Here is a 19,773-nt window from a genome sequence, read left to right as displayed (position 1 = left end):
AAACCATTGGTTGATCACCATTGAGATCCCTTAAATCAGCAGCTCAAATATACTATGCATCCTGCACCCGGCTTCATGAAGCAGAGGGTCTGTTTTTCAGGTATTCATGTAATTATTTCATCCATCATCTTCAGCCTCAAAATTGTTTTTTGACAAATGTCTAACTAGGGAAAGACACAGGCAGATAAGATAAGGAGAGATTGCAGCCAGCTGCAAAATTTTAATTTTTATAGAGGTCATCAAGCACTGTGAATAAATGCTGCCATGGTTTTTAAGAACAGCGTTGGATATAACAGGAAGAACCTAACAATTCAGCTGCCAGATCAAGTAATGCATGAACAGAATAATTTACAAGTGACTTGGCTCTGATGATTTAGTTTAATAACAAGACAAGTGTGCCCATATGGCATTGGCCAGTAACTAATTAAGCGAGAGCCCGTCAATGTGGGCTCTACCGTGTGGTAGAGGACTGCAACTGGAGTTATGCGCCCCAAGTCACAGACGAGGGCGCCAACGAAAGTCAAGGTCATCTACCACACGGTAGAGCCCGCATTGAGAGGGCTCTATCGCTATTAGAAAACAATTTTTTATTTTATTTTCTCTTTAAAAAAAACCTTTAAAACCTATATTTACCTTGACCCTGATATTTTGCCAGGTTACATTCCAATGAGGAAAATAGTCCCTAACATAATTAAAATAAAAAAAACGACATTCACTATAATTTATCTGGACATGTACAATTGTTGAATAGTCCATGCAGTACTGAGTCTGACTCGAAACTTCTTGTTGGAGGCGGGGCGTCATTCAAGCAGGCAGGGAGTGGATTGGCTGGTGCGGAAAGAACTGAAACAGGGTTGGGAGTTTGACTGGTTGGTTTTGAGGGAGGGTGTTGTTTGGATCAAGCCGATAACAGAATTGTGGACCAATTGTGTCTTCCCTGTTGATTTGCTGTACAGTAGCTGCGAATTGAGCCTTCATTACGGTGTCCTGTCACAGACATGATTTTGTTATCTGCTTCACTTGTACTAATGAATTTTGTAGAAATGTACAGTCGATAGCAACACTTCAGAAATTTTAAGATGTTAGCATATGGCCATGACAATATTTCTGAAGCGACTTGCATAAGATGCAAAACTGTAAGAAGCTTTAAGCGGACAAATGAGTCTCTGGTTCCTCTTGGATACCCTTGAATTCCTTAGTGCAGTATATAAACATTGCACTGACATTATACTCACATTGCTTTGGTACAGATAGTTTGGGTATTCCTAACCGAGCCTAAGCATCCCACCCTACTCCTTTTGCACTCTTTCTGCCTTCCCTATATAAAGATATATATAAACAGCTTCAAGTAATCAGATACTTAGGAGGGCACAGAACTCCCCCCCCCCCCCATTAAGAGAGATTGACTGCAAAAATAGAGCAGTTGGGACCAATTATAGCAAAAGTATATGTATAAACATTCCTTTGCTCCTGCTTATACTCTAGGCACTCTCTTGCTGCATTATTTTTATTCTCAATGTGTGCATTGTGGGTCTATGTCAGTGCAAAATTGAAAGGAATTTGTACACTTATACTCTATGGTCCCAGTTAAGCATTCAACTTACTCCAAGTTATATCTAATACGGGGGCTTTAAAATGTAATGTAAAATTACCAATATAAAGCTGTACATATTTATAAGAAAAAAAGGATTTTGAAAAAATCATGACGGGATTAATTTTACGCAGTGGTAGATTAGTGAGTATTATAAATATATATTTTTATATACTTTTAATGAATGAAAATGTACCATTAATACCTGGGTTTCCTGTCTCACTAAAGCAAATGTAAAACATGGTTCCGAGTTACAAAGGTCAGTACATGATTGGCGAGTTACATTTCTAACATTTATATTTTATAATAAATACATTGCTATTTAACCAATTCCACATATACAGCAATAGCACTTTCATTATTATGTATTTAAAATTTATTTTAGCTAACACTTAGCATTCCAATAAATTATTAAAGTGCCCCTGTGCTGGTGTTGGCTGGTATTATAAGGGCTTGACTACGTTCTGCTGTTAATTGTTTCTCAAGTTTCTTCTTGTTTTGATGTATTCCAAAACCAACTTTCATTTTATCCAGGCTGATGATAACAGAATGGGCAACAATGTAGACACATCTGACTTACCTAAGCATTGCTTCTTATTTTCATGAGATAATCCCCTTCAGATTTGCATGAGTTTGGGCTATTGATCTTGCGTAAAAACCCATGCGGTTCCACTATTAAGCTGTGCTCTCACATGGCTTAGTTAGACTTTTTGTGGGGTGGGGTGTTTGTTTGAATATGTTTTTCTTGTTTTATTTCATGTCTAATTTATTCCATGCTTAAAACTTACTGTGAGGTAACCCTGCAGCAAACCCCAAAGAGGAAAATGAGATGAAACAATAAACAAAACAAAAAAAGTTATTTCTGAAAGAAGACAAAAATCTGGATCTAAAGTAAGCATAGTGCCACTACTAACTGAGGCTGTGAATCATTTTAATCCAAAAGACAATATTGCACTTTTTTGGTTTTCCAGGATCACAGACACAGTGGTACTTATTTCATTCCCGCGTGGCATTGTGTTTATGAGGATTTCAGCAGCATTAAAAAAAAAACAGCCAAAAGATCACAGGGCTGTATTAGGTACCCTCCAGATCCCTCTCACCCTAATGGATATATGTCAGTTTTTGGAATCTTTCTGAAACAATAAAAGATTGTGCTGCACAGCTGTTTGGTAAACGTTACATCTGGCACACTTCAATGAGTTACAGGGATACATAGAGGGTTTTTGTTTCCTATTGTATTTGTAATACCAGTGCAATAAAAAAAGAAAGTATACCATCACAGTATAACACATCATGTATCTGTGAAACTTTTGTCTAAAATTGAAGTAGCATTCAAAAAAAAAAAAAAAAAAAAAAATAAGACAACAACAATTGAGATCATCACAGTAAATGACTTTATAGACATTGAATGCAATTGAATGAGGAGTTGAATGCAATGGAAGCATTGCATTGTGTCCCTATTAGAAATCACAGCCCAATGTTACATCATGAAATCCTCAAACCCCTTTTTGTCCTGTTTTCCCAACAGTTTTGGATCTTCACTCCCAGCACACTGCAGAATGCACTGCACACACCTGTACTATAAATTAGTATGTATAAGATTTTGATGTCTATCCATGGCCTTCACATTGCACCTATTTGTCAGTCGGAATGGACAGATCCACAGGCCCAACTTCCCTACCACAAGGGAGGCGTTTACTTTAAGAATAGCAGAACATTCCTCAAGACAGCATTGAGAGACTGATTAACAGCATGGGATAAATATACTGGGCTCCAGTCTGTACAAATACCTCTGGTTTGGCAACTTTTGCATCAATTTCTAGATAATGTTAGAACAGCAATGACATCCTCCCACTTGGGTCAGGTTGCTGGGAGTTCAGGTTCTCAACCTTAACAGCACAGGTTACCACACTGTCTAAAACAGACTCCTCACTGGCACCAGCTTAAATAATCAAATGCCTTCATTAGTTGCTGAGAAATTGCAAGCAAGCCCTCCCTGGACCTTTCCCCACTACTCTAACTTAATTTATTTTTAATTACTAAATCCCTCTTTGAAACTACTTGGGCATTTATGAATTTTAGCCTGCTACAGTATATGAGTCTCTATAACCCTGTGGGAACCTGCTTCCTAGTTCAGCTTCTCGACGTTTATGTGAACCACACTCAGAATTTCAATGTGTGTGTCTTTTTTTTTTACATTTTTTTTTTAACTTGAAGTACAGCAATTCAGTGAGGGCTTAATTGATTTTGCACACTAATTACATTTTATTTTTAAGAATGATTAAAAGATAAACTTATTTAAATCCAAAAGGATGCTGACTGTCTAGTTCCTTTTTCAATGTATATTGCTACTATGGTTTCTAAAGCTATGTATGATTAAGAGTGTTTTGAAAACCAGGCCCGTCTGTGTTCTGCATGAGTTTCCGATTGTCTTTTAAACATTTCTATCATTCTTTTTCTCTGACTACAATCTAAATAAATACTTTCAACCCTCTGAATCTGCAAAGTATCGGCTCTGTTTATTATCTCATTCTGTGTATGCTTTTTTGTCATTTACACTGTTTCTGCACTTGTGGATATTTGGCATGTTTTATAAAGCGCCAGGATATCTATCATTTGGGACTGAGCAAGCCTAAGCAAAATAGAATTTCTGTAATGAGGCCGGTATAAAAATGTCAGCGAGGGCTGCACCCCCTGAATTAGTGATTTTGTAATAGATTTTCCATTGCAAACACACTCTTTCAGGTTGATCAGTTATGATTTTGAAAGATTTCCCTGTGCTTTCTACTGTATGTGCACAATGTTGTTCCCATGGTTCTCGTTTCCTTGACATTGAATGACAATCATGACTAAAAACGCATTTTCCTTCATTTCACAAGAACCTTGATTTATTGATGTATCTAATCAACAAGGTGAAGTTTTTTTTTTTAAATAAATCTCTGATCTAATTGTAAATTCAGACCAGCTGTAGAAAGATCACATTTCTGAAGCCAGTTATCTTATTAATCATGTTTCTATCTCATGACTCCCTTCTGGAGGCCTTCAGTCTGTCTCATTGTTTAAAAAGAGAAATGAACACACAGTCCCCAAGGGACTCTACAAAATGTATGCATTATGAAGAGAAAGAAAAGCTTGGTGTTGTTTATCTAGCTTTCAAGGTTGATTTGCACATTACTGTACCTTATTAATGGAAATAGAGGTGAAAGCATATTAGTCATTTGCATTAAAGGGTCTTTAAAGTGACGCTCTTTCCAAAACCCTTGATTTGATTTATAACAGTCACTGGAGCAATCACCACATTTTTAACAGTGGAAGAGAAAGGGGTTCGGCGTTTCCTTCTCTGAAGGAGATGAGACAGATAGATGTCATGTTCCTCCAGGTAGGGAGTTGATCGAGAAAGAAGTAAAGTTCATCACCTTTTTGAAGTTTAAATAGGAGACTGGCCTGATGTCATGTGCTGAAGCACATTTTATTTTTTGCTAGTATGATCGATAGATACATTTAAAGGGACACTTTACTTTCTTGGCTATATAACCTTGGGCCATATAGTCAAAGATTTTGTGAATTTGTGCAAATTTTACGCAACTCTGCTGGCATTACGAATACCTTGTATATATTCGCAAGTCTGTGAAATTCAAAAGAGTTATGGGTAAATTTCTAATACCGCAAGGCTGCAGAAATTATTACATTTAAATTAATCTAAACCGTAAATGAATCGCTGATACAGACTAAACCCAGCTGATGCAGATGTATTGACAAAAGTGTTCAAAAGCATAGAGAGGGCAAGTTTACTGAAGAGGAGATTAAAATAATAGCAAACCAAGGCAAGGCTGTCCAGACTGGGCAGTAAATCAGTGAGAATCATCTAATTCTACTGCATGATTAAAGAACAAGGAACTCATATAATAGTAATGCATTTTAATATACAGGCTGAGTAATCGTGTGGTACAATTTTCAAGACATTTCACACTGTCTCCGTGCCCCGCCCAGGCAATTTTGTCTTAAGTCAAACACATGCAACACATTTTCACCAACATTGTGATTTGTGAAAAAACATATTGTTTGAATTTTGCACTATTAGGTGGACTTGCATAATTATAACTCCTCCTCCAGAGCTGAGAAAAAACACAGCCATTTCCTTCCGCAACTCCCATTTTAAATTTCACTCACAGTCTCAACTTTTTTCTCAGGGCAGCATTGAAGGGGAAAAAATCCCTGCAGCTGCCCAAGTGCAACTCACATCTCCTGAATATCTAGCCTCATTACATTTAGCTTTATCCCATTACAATACCTCAAGTGCCAGGTTTCTCCATCAATACCTTGAAGAGGTTTTCAATATAACATGTCAAACATTTCCTTCAAAAGGGACTACGGCAGTATCTTCTGGACATTTTTTTTTTTTTTTTTTTTTTTTTTTTTAATTATTTGATTCCAGTAACAGTAGATCAAGTAATGATGACATTCAATAATAGCCTGTGCTTTAGACTCTTCTGTTAAGTAGCAGCTATTGCCAACACACTACTATGCAGTGACTCACAACTTCAGTGAGTCCTAATTAAATCCTCATGGTAAAAACATGACATTATGAAATATCAATAGCTTGGCATTTGCAGGCATGGTTTTAAAAAAGGGTCGGTGTATCTCTTGGAATGCCATTCATGTAGTTAAAAACCTTTGCTATAGGTATTATGCCAGGTAATTGGTGTCAACCCATGTATATCCACTGAGTAAATGCCTGGTTGTTGCCATGTACTGTACATTAGCACAAGAGATATCCTTTAGCTATCTGGGAAGCTTTTTTTTTTTTAAATATTATATTGAATAAAATCAACCAGGTGACAGCAAACAACAAACAATGTAGCAAACAAAACCAGAAGTTCTGTTGCAGCATTATTTTCATACTCAGTGGGAAATAATGACTTGATCTGACCAAACACAACCTCATCTGACTCAATGACTGATGAATTGAGAGGCATCTGGGAAGGTGTTTCACCTCCAGGCACGGCATTATCATTTGTGGTCATTTAAATTAAATTACTGCCAGCTATTTCTGCTGCAATGTTCACAACCAATCATAAAAGCAGATTTTTTTAGTATTTTGTGTTTTTTTCTTTTACTCTCAGAAACTGCACTCTAGTTGTAACCCCAATGATGGTATTAGTTGTCTACAGAATAATTTTGAACAAATGTAAATCAAATCAGGAATTCTGTCAGTCTCAGTTCCAAATAATAAACACAGTCAATAGTACACGCACAATACTCAAACACGGTCACCAGTCCTGTGTGAGTGGTGTAGTGCTCGTGGTGCAAAATACAATTAATTGTGGTAACCAGAGAAGTCATGTCTGGCTTTGTGCTAACCTCTGGCGACATCTCCGGATGAGTTTAGCTGTCTACTAAATAACAAGTAACAGTTAGAGAGAAGACAAAACAAACAAAACACTCACGCACGATATAACGCAGGTCCTTCCGGTTGATTCCTTAACCAAAACAAAGGACCAGATTACATCTTTTAATTCCCTTTTTGTACCGTCACACATGACTCCTTGCTAAACGATTGCAGCTGCTCCTCCAACCCACGGCTGCCACATTGTTTCCCTTCCGGATCAATGAGTTAGTGCACAGACTCTCTACCACCTTTCTAGATGACTGACTTCCTTTTAACCCTGGGAATGAATTGTCAGGCCAAACAATCCAGGGTACTCTGTTTCGATTACTTAGCACCCTCACAGGTCAGGAAGGAGATTTACCACGAAAGATCATTCTATTTCTGTCACAGTCACTGACCTTTTTCCTGGTTGAATACATTATACATTGGAAAACATTATAAAATAATGATGGTTCTCATCACGGTCCCTGAAATGGTTAATAGGACACTGTGGCAGGCTGGCGAGTGGAAAGAGGCCCAGAGACAGACTGCAGTACAAAAAAAATAACTATTTTATTATAAATAAACACAAAAATGAAAGGGCACAAGGGCCAAAACAAAGCAATTTCAACACAAAGAAAGACAAAAAGCAAAACTTACAAAAATAACAATTTCCAGGCTGGGCAATGCCTTCACTGGATTCAAACTTTCCAAACAACCAAAAAAAACCCCAACCTGCTTCCTCAGCTCACTCTCTCCAAATGAAAAGCAGAGGCCTCCTTTTATATCAGGTGGCTGGGCGCTGATTGATCGTTAATCAACCTAATCAACTAATCAACCCCAGCCACCTGAACATAATAAACCCAGGCAGGTAGGGGAAGTTAACCCCATCCCTGCCAATTTAAAGGGCAGAGCTTTGCTCTGCCACAGACACATATTAAAGAAAAAACTACTTTTTCATTTGATGACATGGAGAAATCTATGCCTGATAACATACATATTATATCTGTAAGCCTGCAGTTTCAGACTCATTTATTATATATTGCATCCTTGGAAAGTTTTGAGGCTCGTGTGTGAATAAGAAAATAAAGTACATTTAAGGATATTGTGCTTCCTTCTACAGTACCCCTTTCCAATACTAAACCTTGGAAAATATTATTGCCTGCCAGTTAAAAATGTTATCTACTGTCTTGCTGTTTTAATATCATTGCCTGCCAGTGAAAATGTTATCCCCTGTCTTGCTTTGTTAAGATTTTGCCATAGTGTTTGTTTTGGAAACTTCCACTCCATTGCAAAAATTGCCAATTCTAAGCACAATAGTGATGGAGGATTTGACAACAAGATTATCTTTTCTCTTTTTTTTTGCATCACCTTAGGGCTATAGTATATGATGAAGAAGTCATTATAGGCATGGTAATCTGATGCTGATGCGATATCATTTCCCACAACTTTCTAGACATATCCTGAGGACTAGTTTACAAACTAAGTACAGACCTAGTAAAGATAGGGCTTTCTTCCAAAATGCTTCAAGCTTGTTTAAGAATGCAGTTTTATACTGTAAATAGTTCTTATAATTACAATCATTTTTGAAAGGGTTGGTGTGATGTACAGTACATTGGGGTTTTACGTTCAAGAAAGACATTCTAGGTAAAATATTAATTTTAATTGCATTTATTCTGTCCAAAAGTAGAATGAAAGGCAAATCCATCTACTTAAATGATCAAATGCCTCACGCAGGCTCATTAACAGGAAAGAATGCCTTTTAAATGCAAGACCACAATTACGCTCACTTAATGTATCACTCATATCAAATACAGATCATAATAATACAATCAATAAACAAAGATGTGTTTGCACTGTACAGTACAGAGGATGAGGAGATAATGTTTGTATGAAAGCACAGTCCTTTTAAGTACTTCATTACGGGGTGCAAAGTTAATAGCCTTTAATGAGTTGCTAATTCTGTTCAAGTCTTGTAAGCCTATTATTGATCGTAAACTTCACAGGAAAAGGCTTCATTAAGAGTTTAGCAGATTAGTCTAGAGTAGCAGGCAGTTGGAAAAAATGTCTGTTTTATTCATTTCACCCTCTGAATCAAAACTATTTATTTTTCTTTAAGTGTTTATTTACAGCGCCCTCTGGTACAATAAAAGTGATTGATTGTACCATTATTCCACTGACCTCATAATCTTCTGTAATATGTGAGTGTCATTAAGGTCTATAGCCAAGCCAGTAAGGCAATTAAACCATACATCAGTAAATAATGGTGCTTGCAATATTCCTGTCATGATTGCTGTCTGAACCGTCTAATTTATATTCAATAGCATATCCAGTTTATTTCAAAAACTTCTTAAATGGCTAATTATATGCAATATGTTTTAAAGATTGAATTAAAGCTTTTCATACTTGCTATTAAAATGAGTGAGAAAAACAGTGAATTATATTCTGTGCTGAAAGCAAATGTGCTCTTGTTATTTTGCCCTCCATGTACTGTACATACTGGTAAGCATAATAGTACATGTCTAAATTTAAGCCTTTATCTCTGTAAAGCCACATTTTACAATTTTCATCCTTGGACTTCATGATAGCTATTATGCCGTCAACATAATTTTTCAATTTTCTTTTGCGGTAACTTAATTTCGCTAAAGGCCTTCAAGGTCCATTTTTGGTGCAATAAATATTTGCGCTTCTTTTTCTTTTAATGGACGGCACATGTATGAATAATATATATATATATATATATATATATATATATATATATATATATATATATATATATATATATATATATTCACGGCACGTTAATTTTGCAGCTTTTTAATAAATGCGAAATTAGCAAACATTTCTTGCTCGCGAAATGTTCTTGTTTTACAGTAATTGTAAATGATTTACTTTGGTACTTTATTTAGTTTAATTCTCTGCTGAAATTTAATTCAATGTTTGTACAGAATGAAAAAAAAAAGTTTTTAAATACATGCAGTTCCCAGTGCATTGTAAGTGCAGCATTGGTATTTTAATTATTATATTTATTACATATGTAAATTTTATAAGTAAAATGTATTTTAATGCATGTTGTAAGCTCACTTTTTATCAATATCCATACAAATACATTAATAACATTTCAAAATGCTTTTTTATTGTTGTCTGTGGATTCTAAAAGAAAATGTTACCATGGCAATATTTGACAGTGTTTTTTATTTTTTTATTTTTTTAAACCACACCATGTCATCGACATCATCATCTCTGGATCAAACGCGTTGTTCCTGGCAGTTTGATAAGATATTCAACAGCTTTGCTCTTTCACTGCACAGGGCAAAACTGTCATCACTTTTATCCCGAGATGCTGCAAATTGGCTGGGGTATTTATTGTACAGTAAACTGTAATCACATTGAGGAACAATGGCATGGGCTACAAGAATACAAGGCGGCACGGTACAATTTTACGTGAGGTTCTTTGCAAAACATCTGGAATTGCACCTCAATAAAGATTAATGAACCAATCCACCACCAATGCCATTCCTGAGACTCTGAAACAGGTTATTATACTGAATAGTGTAATGTATTTATTGCATATAGTTGCAATGTAAACTATTGTCCAATGACTAATACATTGACACAATGTTACTACTTCTGACCTATTACTCAATACTATTGAACATTCACTAGCACTACATTTAGAAATACTGCAAGAAACGCGATAAATGAAATAACAAGGTGTGAACTAGAAGCCTTTAAAGGCCCTCAGAGGCAACAGACTAGTGCATTGATTTACCAAGCCACCTCATGCTACATCTCTACTGCCTATTTTTGATATAATATTGTATTTATAAAGTAAACACTTTTCCTTGAAAAGTTTATACAGAGCGGCAGCAGAGCATACTCATTTAAACATCATGGTTTAGTGAAGACTGATGTCTTGAAACCAAGAGATGACATCTTAGCATGAGACCCACTGAATTATTAATCCTTCGTTGTTTTTCCTGTAGCTATCAACCTGCTTCGAAGATTACCCCCAAATTACTACGCCCCCCCCCCCCCCCCCCCCCCCCCCCCCCCCCCCCCCCCCCCCCCCCCCCCCCCCCCCCCAAAAAAAAAAAAACACATCCTGCAGTTTAAATATTACAATGCATACATTTCCCAATGCATTTTACTGTCTACTTTGCCAAGCAGATAACTAAATATCCTAATAAACCATTCCTGGAAGAAGCACCTGCATAGCTGATAAACTTCAGAGGGCTAGATAACAAGCATTGTACTGTAGATTTTACAAGCACCACTGCATCTGTGGTTATTCAGCATCCATTAACTTCTGTTACATTCCAACTGGGTCTCTGAAATCCCTTCTAGCTATTTTCTAACAAATGCATTGCTGCTATGAACACAAATCACAGAGAGTGAAACCTGTTACAACGCCTCTTTCTAATCTCTACCACCCTTGTTGTCTCCTTTACCACAATACATTTGATTTAATGAGCCTTGCAAAATTCCCTTAGCAGCTGCTGTATTTTATGAGCCACATGATATAATGCTACCTTGATTATGTTCATCCAATTTGCATGGCTGAGAAGCATATATATTATCCAGAACCAGTCCGGAATCTTCAGTTTTCTTCCACGGTTGTTTTTTTTTTATAATCACTTTATACTTCAGACATGATACTCACATGATCCAAGAATTGTGATAAGTTCCTAAACCACCATTTTAATCCACTTAATGTCCATTAATACATAACCATTTTTTTCCCCTGTGGTCTCACAGTTCTGTTTCTTATGAGTTATGATCAGTAATGCATGTATAATTCACGAATAAAGCACTGGAAGATATGTCAAGATTACATTTATACAACATGTACTGTATGTGGGTATATTTTATTTGCTAAATCCAGTGGAGATTAAAACAAAAACTAAACAAAAAAAAGTGTTCCCATGTAAATTGAAATCAACATTCCACCTCAAGAAGAAAATGTTAAGATGTGGTGTATAAAAGGAATACTACTCTAAAGCTTTACTGCACATGTGAGCATGTCCAGACATAATGTAGTTTTATGCGAGTTTCCTGAAAGGTGAGAAAGCGTCTACTGAGCAACAAAATAGAATGGTGAGTTATCTTGAAATGTGCATGTTGAAATTCTGATGACATTCAACCTCCTATATCATGACTATGTACACACTTTGGACTCGTTTCAAAACCAACCACTTCCATTTTGTTACTCGCACAGAAAACAAAGAAAAGAAAATGACACAAAGCATGGGCATTGCACAGTACATCTCCCCTATAGCCTATTTGTAAATGGTTTGCTTTTGTTCTCATTTGCGTACTTTGGCAGAATGTTGAAGATACTGCTTTTTGTCTGTTTTTAAGAAGCATGGCACATATCAAAAACTCTAGATGGATAGGCAATGCACTTCAGAATCACAACCCAAAAGCAATACGTGGCAACGCTGCGTATTTTAAAGAGATAAGATAGGCATTGTCTTTCTGTGCATGCACCTGTTTATTCAATGGTTTCTATCAACACAGAGATCTTCCAGACAGTTGTGCATTGCATTTATTTTTACATTTAGCTCTATACAACTGCCTATTTTGAAAACCTAGACAAATCTAAAATGCATCTGACAGCACATTACATTCTGTTTGATCTGCACATGAGTACAAGATCCAAAAAATAAGGATATGGACCAAATGTTTATGCAGCTAACCTGAAATGATATGTGCTTTTCAAAATATTTCAAATGGATTAATTCAGAGGAAGGATTAGTTGTGGTGTGCATATAAACAGTAACAAGTCCCTTGCTGCCTATTAAGATCGCATGTGAGTAAGTTCAGGAAACACAGCGCAGCATTATTCATGTTTTAGAATATTGCTTTAACCAATGTTAAGCAACAACCTGTCTCCACCAATCACTTCAGACAGTTACAAAACACAAGGAACAAAAACTGCACGGCTTTAAATATAAACTGTCAGTCACACTGATAGAAACTCAATTCTGATGGAACCTAAAGTATAATACATGTTACACCGACCAGCTTTATATTTGTCGCATACAATAGAAAGTTTTCTGCACTTGCATAACTGGATCACACCAATTTTGATTTCTGAATGTCCTGGTAGCAAATAAAAACAAAACAGGAAGGGTGCATTAGTGTCTACATTATAATATTTAACAGTTCTCAAAACGCAATATTCTCAAAACTGGGAGGATGTCTTGACATGATTAAAAATACAGATTTCATCTTGAAGGAAGAAAAAAAAATGTGAAAGCTTTGTATTTTAAAGATTTTGTTTTTGATAGATACAAAAAACAAACACACACACACAAACCCCCACATTATTTAAATGCAACAATTTGGTGGTTTGTCATGCTTTTCTATTTTACGTATAGGGTGGTTCCTTTTTCATAAGGAATTGGACCTATTATGACAATAATACATATATTCAGTAGTTTGTGACTGGTTCGAGGAGTGCAATTCAGATGTCTTAGATATTTAATAGCCAGCAAAGAAAATTGTTGAATTACAGTGTGACTTGAATCATGCATGGTGTAGTACGATTTCTATACAGCAGTTCACTGTATAATGCTTTCAGCTTCAACCTACTGGGGTGGAATCTAGTTAAAATATTTCCTCAGAGCATCTGCTTTCGCTGCCATTTCCTCTTCTGATCTCCACTTGGCAGGAATGTCTTCTGCTTCTTTATCATGCTTTTGGAGCTGCAAAAAGATACATGACGTAACTGAGTGTAATATTTCACATTGTCATTTGTAATCAAGCCTAGCGTAAGCTGTACTAATTGATTCCCACCATGACCAGCAAAAGCATTCTGCATGTGCATGCAATTTCTCAGTGAGTAGGGGAAAAATAACACAAAGAATAGCAAATACATGATACAGTCCCCATCTGACACAGTAACACCATTAAAACACAGGTGATTGGGCTACTTCTAAAACCAATTTGTTCACACACATTTTCATTTTTTTTTTTTTTTGTTTTACATTTTGCAGAGTGTGTCTTTTTTGGGAATATTTGCTGAAGTACCTGTGTTAGAATTAATACACATAACAGTAATCTTAGGAAAAGAGTTGCATTATATTCATTGACAAAACCATTTCGATTTATAAAGGTGTCCTCATGAATAAAAGACCATGGTTTTTAACATTTGAGGTGGTTTCTTTCACTTTTGCCTTGTTTGACAGTGTATTGTCTTTGAAGCTGTGAAATCAATAAAGACCTGAAGTACGAATAAAAGTATTGTAGTTTGTCTGCTGTCTTATTAGTTTTGCATAATCCTTGTCTGCCTTAAGCGTGAGAGTAAATAAATCAATGTTGCTGTTGAAATATTGGCCATTTTTGAAAACATGTACTGGAACAAGAAAACCAGATCTTCGTTCATCTTTCTTAGGGTCTCACCTCTCATTTTATTTGTTTGTGTGTTTTGTTTGGGCATCTCTAACATGAGTTACCAGCAATAACCGTTTCCTGTTTTTTTTTTTACATAGGCTGGCATTATATTACGTAAAAGGTATTTATTATCCTAAAAGTCTGCAGCTGATAAACTGTAGTACGTTTTTAAAATGAATGGTCCCACCATACATTAACTAGAGACCTTGGTCAAGCCAGATGTTCTGGATAAAGTACATGTCCAGTCACATATGACTTGTCCTGACTGACCTAAGGTTATATTAAGTATTAAAGGGAGGTCTGCCCATTATTGATTTTTATGTAAACTGCAGAAGCAATGTCAAAAAAAGCAAACACTATGGCAGCACTGTTTAACCACCAAGTAGTGGGATTCGTGTTTATTATAGCAAAACCAGTAGATGTGACCTGTCAAAGCTACTGGAGGGCTAAGAAGAAAAATATCTGAATAAACTAGTCAATAATGGGTAAGAGTAAATATCGAAGGCACTGAACACTGAACATGCTGCAAATTCTTCTTGAGCAGAGACTACAAACAAAATTACAAAAATCATTATTTTAATTTTGTTACTAGATAAAGTAAGTAAATATTAGACTTTAAAGATACAAATGCATATTCATTTAGTTTAATAACAAAGGGTTAGTGTCATGCAGCTGATTCTAATGTATATAATGACATTACTATCCCTATAAATTACACTTAACTTTTCTCGCTGCACCTTATTATTGTGGTGAAGAACTCGTTTGGCTAAATTCAATTTCTATTCACAGACCAAATGGCACTTTTGTTGTATAACAAATTAGAATATATAATACAACCAGTTATGGGGGAAACTAAACACTTATTAAAATAGTAATATGACAAATATATCTGAAATACATCATGCAACACATCAGGAGAGCAAGAAGAGGGAGACGATGAGGGTATCGCTGAACTGTTACAAGGAGAATCATGCCGAGGAACCAAGAAACCCTTTTACTTATTATTAAGAAATTATATCTTTTATCTTACTTAACTGGTGATCTGCAAGAAAGCTGACATTAAGTGCACATTATAAGAGCAATTTCCCACTTGTAACAATTTATGCAGGAGCATTACAATGCACCAGCAATCACAGAGGAAAAACATCCATTGTGACATGTTCTTCCTGTGGCATTATTTTCCATTATCGAGATTGTAAAAATAGTTACTCTTAGCATGTTAATGAATTGTAGCTGACAAAGAAGGAAATTGAACCAGACAAAGATTCACATTTTGATACTGTTTTAATATTCATTTGGCAGTGGCCGTGGATGCAAAGCAAATGCAAATACTGTTATATTTCTTTCTTTTAATATACAGAGGGCTTTCGTGCAGTAGCACCACCAAAACCTTTCATTTGACTAACGAAGATTATGTATTATGTTTCATCTCTAATAGTATTAATCACAGTTCCTGAGACACCAATGCATTATCAAAGACAGGCTTTTGCCCATTATGCATTTTCTTCTCCCAGGGGAAATTACTGTTTTTTGACCTCGGTGTCTTTTTTTCTATAAAACCCAATACATTATTATCAGTCTACCAAAGTCAGAGATATGTATATTTATAACACACTTTGGGGGGGGGGGGGGGGGGGGTTAAAAACATTGTTATTGTGTCAAACTTGCAGTATAGTAACGACAGCTTTAGTAACAAGTCATTTAAACAAAATTTGTTAATCAATCCATTAATACTTTGAAACTGAGTCAATGAGGTAGTTAGTGAACGCATTTCTTGTTAAAACGCTTAATTGTCGCATGAACATCACTTCCTGTCTCAATGATTAGCTAAGGGGAAGTTGTTAATCAAAATGCATGTTAATGAGATCAAGAAAAATGAACGGAAGCATAATTCGCTGTTACGAAAACTACTAGCGTACAGGGAGGAGGCACTCCCACCAGCGAGCAGCAGCCAAATGGAAATAAAAAATAATGGAAATATTATTTAGTGTGTAATTTGTAAACTTTATTTAAAATTGTGCAATTGAGAATGTGCATTCATTTAGAACACTTCACATATAAAATGCAGACTTACGATTATCTGACGTGTGGGTAAAAATCGGACTGCATGGATAAAATATAAACAAAAAACCTCACTTGTCATTTACCCTCATTCTGGAGGATATTTTGCCACAGCTTACTATATACGGGGGGGGGGGGGGGGGGTAAGCCATCTATGTAGACTTGGTTGGAGTACTATAAGAACATTTTACATGCATAAAGACGTGAGAAGGTGAAAGTGTACATAGTACATAACATGTGGGGGTCAATGATCTGTTGCCTGTAAGAAAACTTAATTGTAATATCTAGCATGCCATTTTCTATACCAAGATTTCAGTATTTACCATTTGTATAATTCAAATAATATCTACAGTAGAGGTCAGTTGTCCTATAATGTACGTATCCAGATTTCAGCTACAGTTGATTTGATAATTTCTCTAATAATACACTGTGTGTCAATAAAGGTATATCATTTTAGCAATACAACAAACGCTCTGTAAGTTTACAGGTGATTAAGACAAGTGAATACATCTCATTCATAACCACAAGTATAGACAAGGCTTCAATATTTTCATAACTACAAATATTGAATTATTTAGGTAGTCTATAACACATTAACCATGGTTCGGCTGTACACTCTCTCTCTGTATCGTTGGTGTCACAGACACAGTCTGTTACATTTTTGTTTCAAGGTGAGTTATATACTCTTTCATTAAATAACACCCTCCTTTTCCAAGTGTAAATTAACTCCTGATAAATTATGACAATTAACACAGATGTCCTTTTAAATTCCGACTCAAACAAAAGAAACAGTCTCAAGAAGCACTACTTGTTAAGATATTTGTAAATCAACATAATTTCAGAAGTCACATCCACACGATTATAATGAAATACCGACTTATTGATTAACACTGGAGTTTTCATTTACAACCCTTTGAAAATCCTGCCCATTGTATCTTCTTACAGATCAGCCTTGAATAACAATAAGACTGTTAGTCCATTGTTGTGAATGGGCTGCCATAGTGTAGGTTTGCAATATGAACTCTTCTTGGTCGGTTGTGGAAAGTAATGGAAGTTGTATCCCCTGTACCAGGCCAATGAAAGAATGATTATTAACAATCTACTAAGAGATTATTAAAAGCCTAGCCTTTAAAGGGTTAAAAAAGAAAAATGTACCAACTGGATAATAAAGCCTAAACCACAAAGCTTTTAGTCAAGAGTAAAAATGACAGGCCTAGGCTCTCCATGAATTACAATGTGTTGCTAAGCACACACACTTTTTCATAGCACCAGTAGCCAGTACATCTTTGTTTATCACATTCCAGTTTTTTTTTTTTTTTGATGAATAGAAATGGCTACTTATATGATACCTCTCTGCCAAAGCACAGCATTACTGATAGAAAGGACCTTAGGCTTTGAGATAAAATAAACCACAATCTTACTCTTCAATCTTCTGTTCCCACCAAACTAAAGACTGGCAGCCTGGATTATTCAAAACAGTAGAAACACCTGCAATGTTCTATCTTCAGTAGCATTCATTTTCTGGCTATGGCCTCTTGTGTTGGAATGCCAGTGAGCCTGACAGAACAACTTTATGTTATTATACAAAAGCTGTTACATTTTCCGTTGAATTGCTATCACCGCTTCGTTTGGGGGTTGGGAGAATATCAAATTATTTCTCAGGAGGATATATTATTTTGAAATGTTGTAAGCTGGACTTTGATTTGTACTTGCTTGTATTGTGTGACTTGGACTAAAGGTCAGATGTTTCTTCTCCAGATGCATGGACAGAATAACGTTAACTGTAATACTAATTCTGTGGTGTTTGACCCATTTTGGTGTCTAAATGCAGCTGCAGTACAGTAACTGCAGTGTTACAGTCAACTATATCTGTTTTAGCTTAAGGAAAGCTCAAAAGACACACGACCAACGATTGTTTTCTGAATGGTACCATATAATGTACATGTCCCAACACCATATATAGCAACAGACACATCACTTCACACCTCTCACAGTTTGGCTGTACGAGACAAAAGGCCAAAGCTTTTTACACCAAATTTCTAGTGCCAATGAACATTTTGAGCAAAGGGCTTTGAGAATCAAAACAATAACTCAGCACCTTGCATTGTAATGGTATTAAGAGTACTAGCGCTGGATACAAACAAGAACAGTGTTTGCACCACACGTGTCTTCATGCAGTTGTGTTCGGGATAAAAGCAAATAATCAAAAGGGTGAAAGATGTCTACTGTCAGGAGGGCTGCTTGTTTTTTAACAGGCTCTTCCATTGCAGGCTACATCTGCAGCCAGGTGTTTAGCGTGCCTGTGCTGCCAGCCTCCTGTCATCATTAATCACCCTACAGCAGGACACTTAGAGTTGGCAGCATCAATGCTACTGTCATGCTAACAATGTGACTGTGCCAGTAATAATAAAGAAGCCACTCTTTTCTACATCTGTCTATCCTTCATCCTATCAATTCATTTTGACATGCTATCACCTCAAGCTAACCAGTGGTCCAATGAACACTGCAGTACACTCTTAAACAGGAATTAATTACTATATATATATATATATATATATATATATATATATATATATATATATATATATATATATATATATATCGCGGCATTGGTACAGTACATGGTTGCAGGATTGACATGTGAATGCCTTCAAATCAGATATAGTCCCAATGTCAGTTTAGTTTTTAAAGCATAACATGTTTGTATATGTTAAACTTCAAGATAAATTGGTTAATGCTGGAGTAACACTGCCTTGTTGTGATGCTTAAACATGTTATCTTGTCACTACTAATAACAGTATAACAGACCATTCAGACAATGATGATCTGCATGTGTTTCATTGAATGACCCTAGAATCTCCTGGCAATGCAACCGGCAATACACTTTCAAATTACTAAACTTATGCTTAAACCAATAGTAGGCAATTAGATTATTTATGCATTTATAACAGACAACCTTAATACAGTGTAATAAAACATTTAACTGTAGCATTATAAAACATCATATAAATGCATAATAGCAGTGAACTTCTTACACATAACTTTAAAGTCTGTTTCAAAGCTCTTTTCAAAATGGTCATTCTAGTGCACTGGGGTTTGAGATCTGTCCTCTAAATCACTCCTGCAAGAGCAATAAAAAAATAAAATAAAACACAACAAGTGCTCTGGCTTTTCTGTTCCGTACCACATCATGGATCCTTTTTCTTGTGTTACCTGTTTGACAATGTGAGCAATAATCTGACGGTATGGGCCATTTTGAAGAGCTTTGAGACAGACTTTAAAACTGTAAGTGTAAAAAGTTATCAGGATATTAACAATAAAAAGAAAAATGACAGATATGTTATTTAAACAGTTG

General features: G+C 35.9%; 1 protein-coding gene across 2 annotated transcripts in view; it reads right to left on the bottom strand.

Annotated features, from left to right (window-relative positions):
• Nucleotides 1-13,240: 13,240 nt before the first annotated feature.
• Nucleotides 13,241-19,773, bottom strand: part of LOC121329317 (bis(5'-adenosyl)-triphosphatase-like) — a 147,591-nt gene continuing 141,058 nt past the window's right edge. For both annotated transcript variants that reach the window (XM_041274868.1, XM_041274869.1), the window contains one exon: nucleotides 13,241-13,669. In XM_041274868.1, the coding sequence (XP_041130802.1) occupies nucleotides 13,568-13,669 (102 nt within the window). In that variant the 3' untranslated portion in view covers nucleotides 13,241-13,567. The remainder of the gene's footprint in view (nucleotides 13,670-19,773) is intronic.

This window comes from Polyodon spathula, chromosome 16 (assembly GCF_017654505.1).
Source record: "Polyodon spathula isolate WHYD16114869_AA chromosome 16, ASM1765450v1, whole genome shotgun sequence".
In the NCBI taxonomy this organism is placed as follows: Eukaryota; Metazoa; Chordata; class Actinopteri; order Acipenseriformes; family Polyodontidae; genus Polyodon; species Polyodon spathula.
The sequence above is the reverse complement of the archived record's forward strand: the minus strand, read 5'-3'. Positions and strand labels throughout refer to the sequence as shown.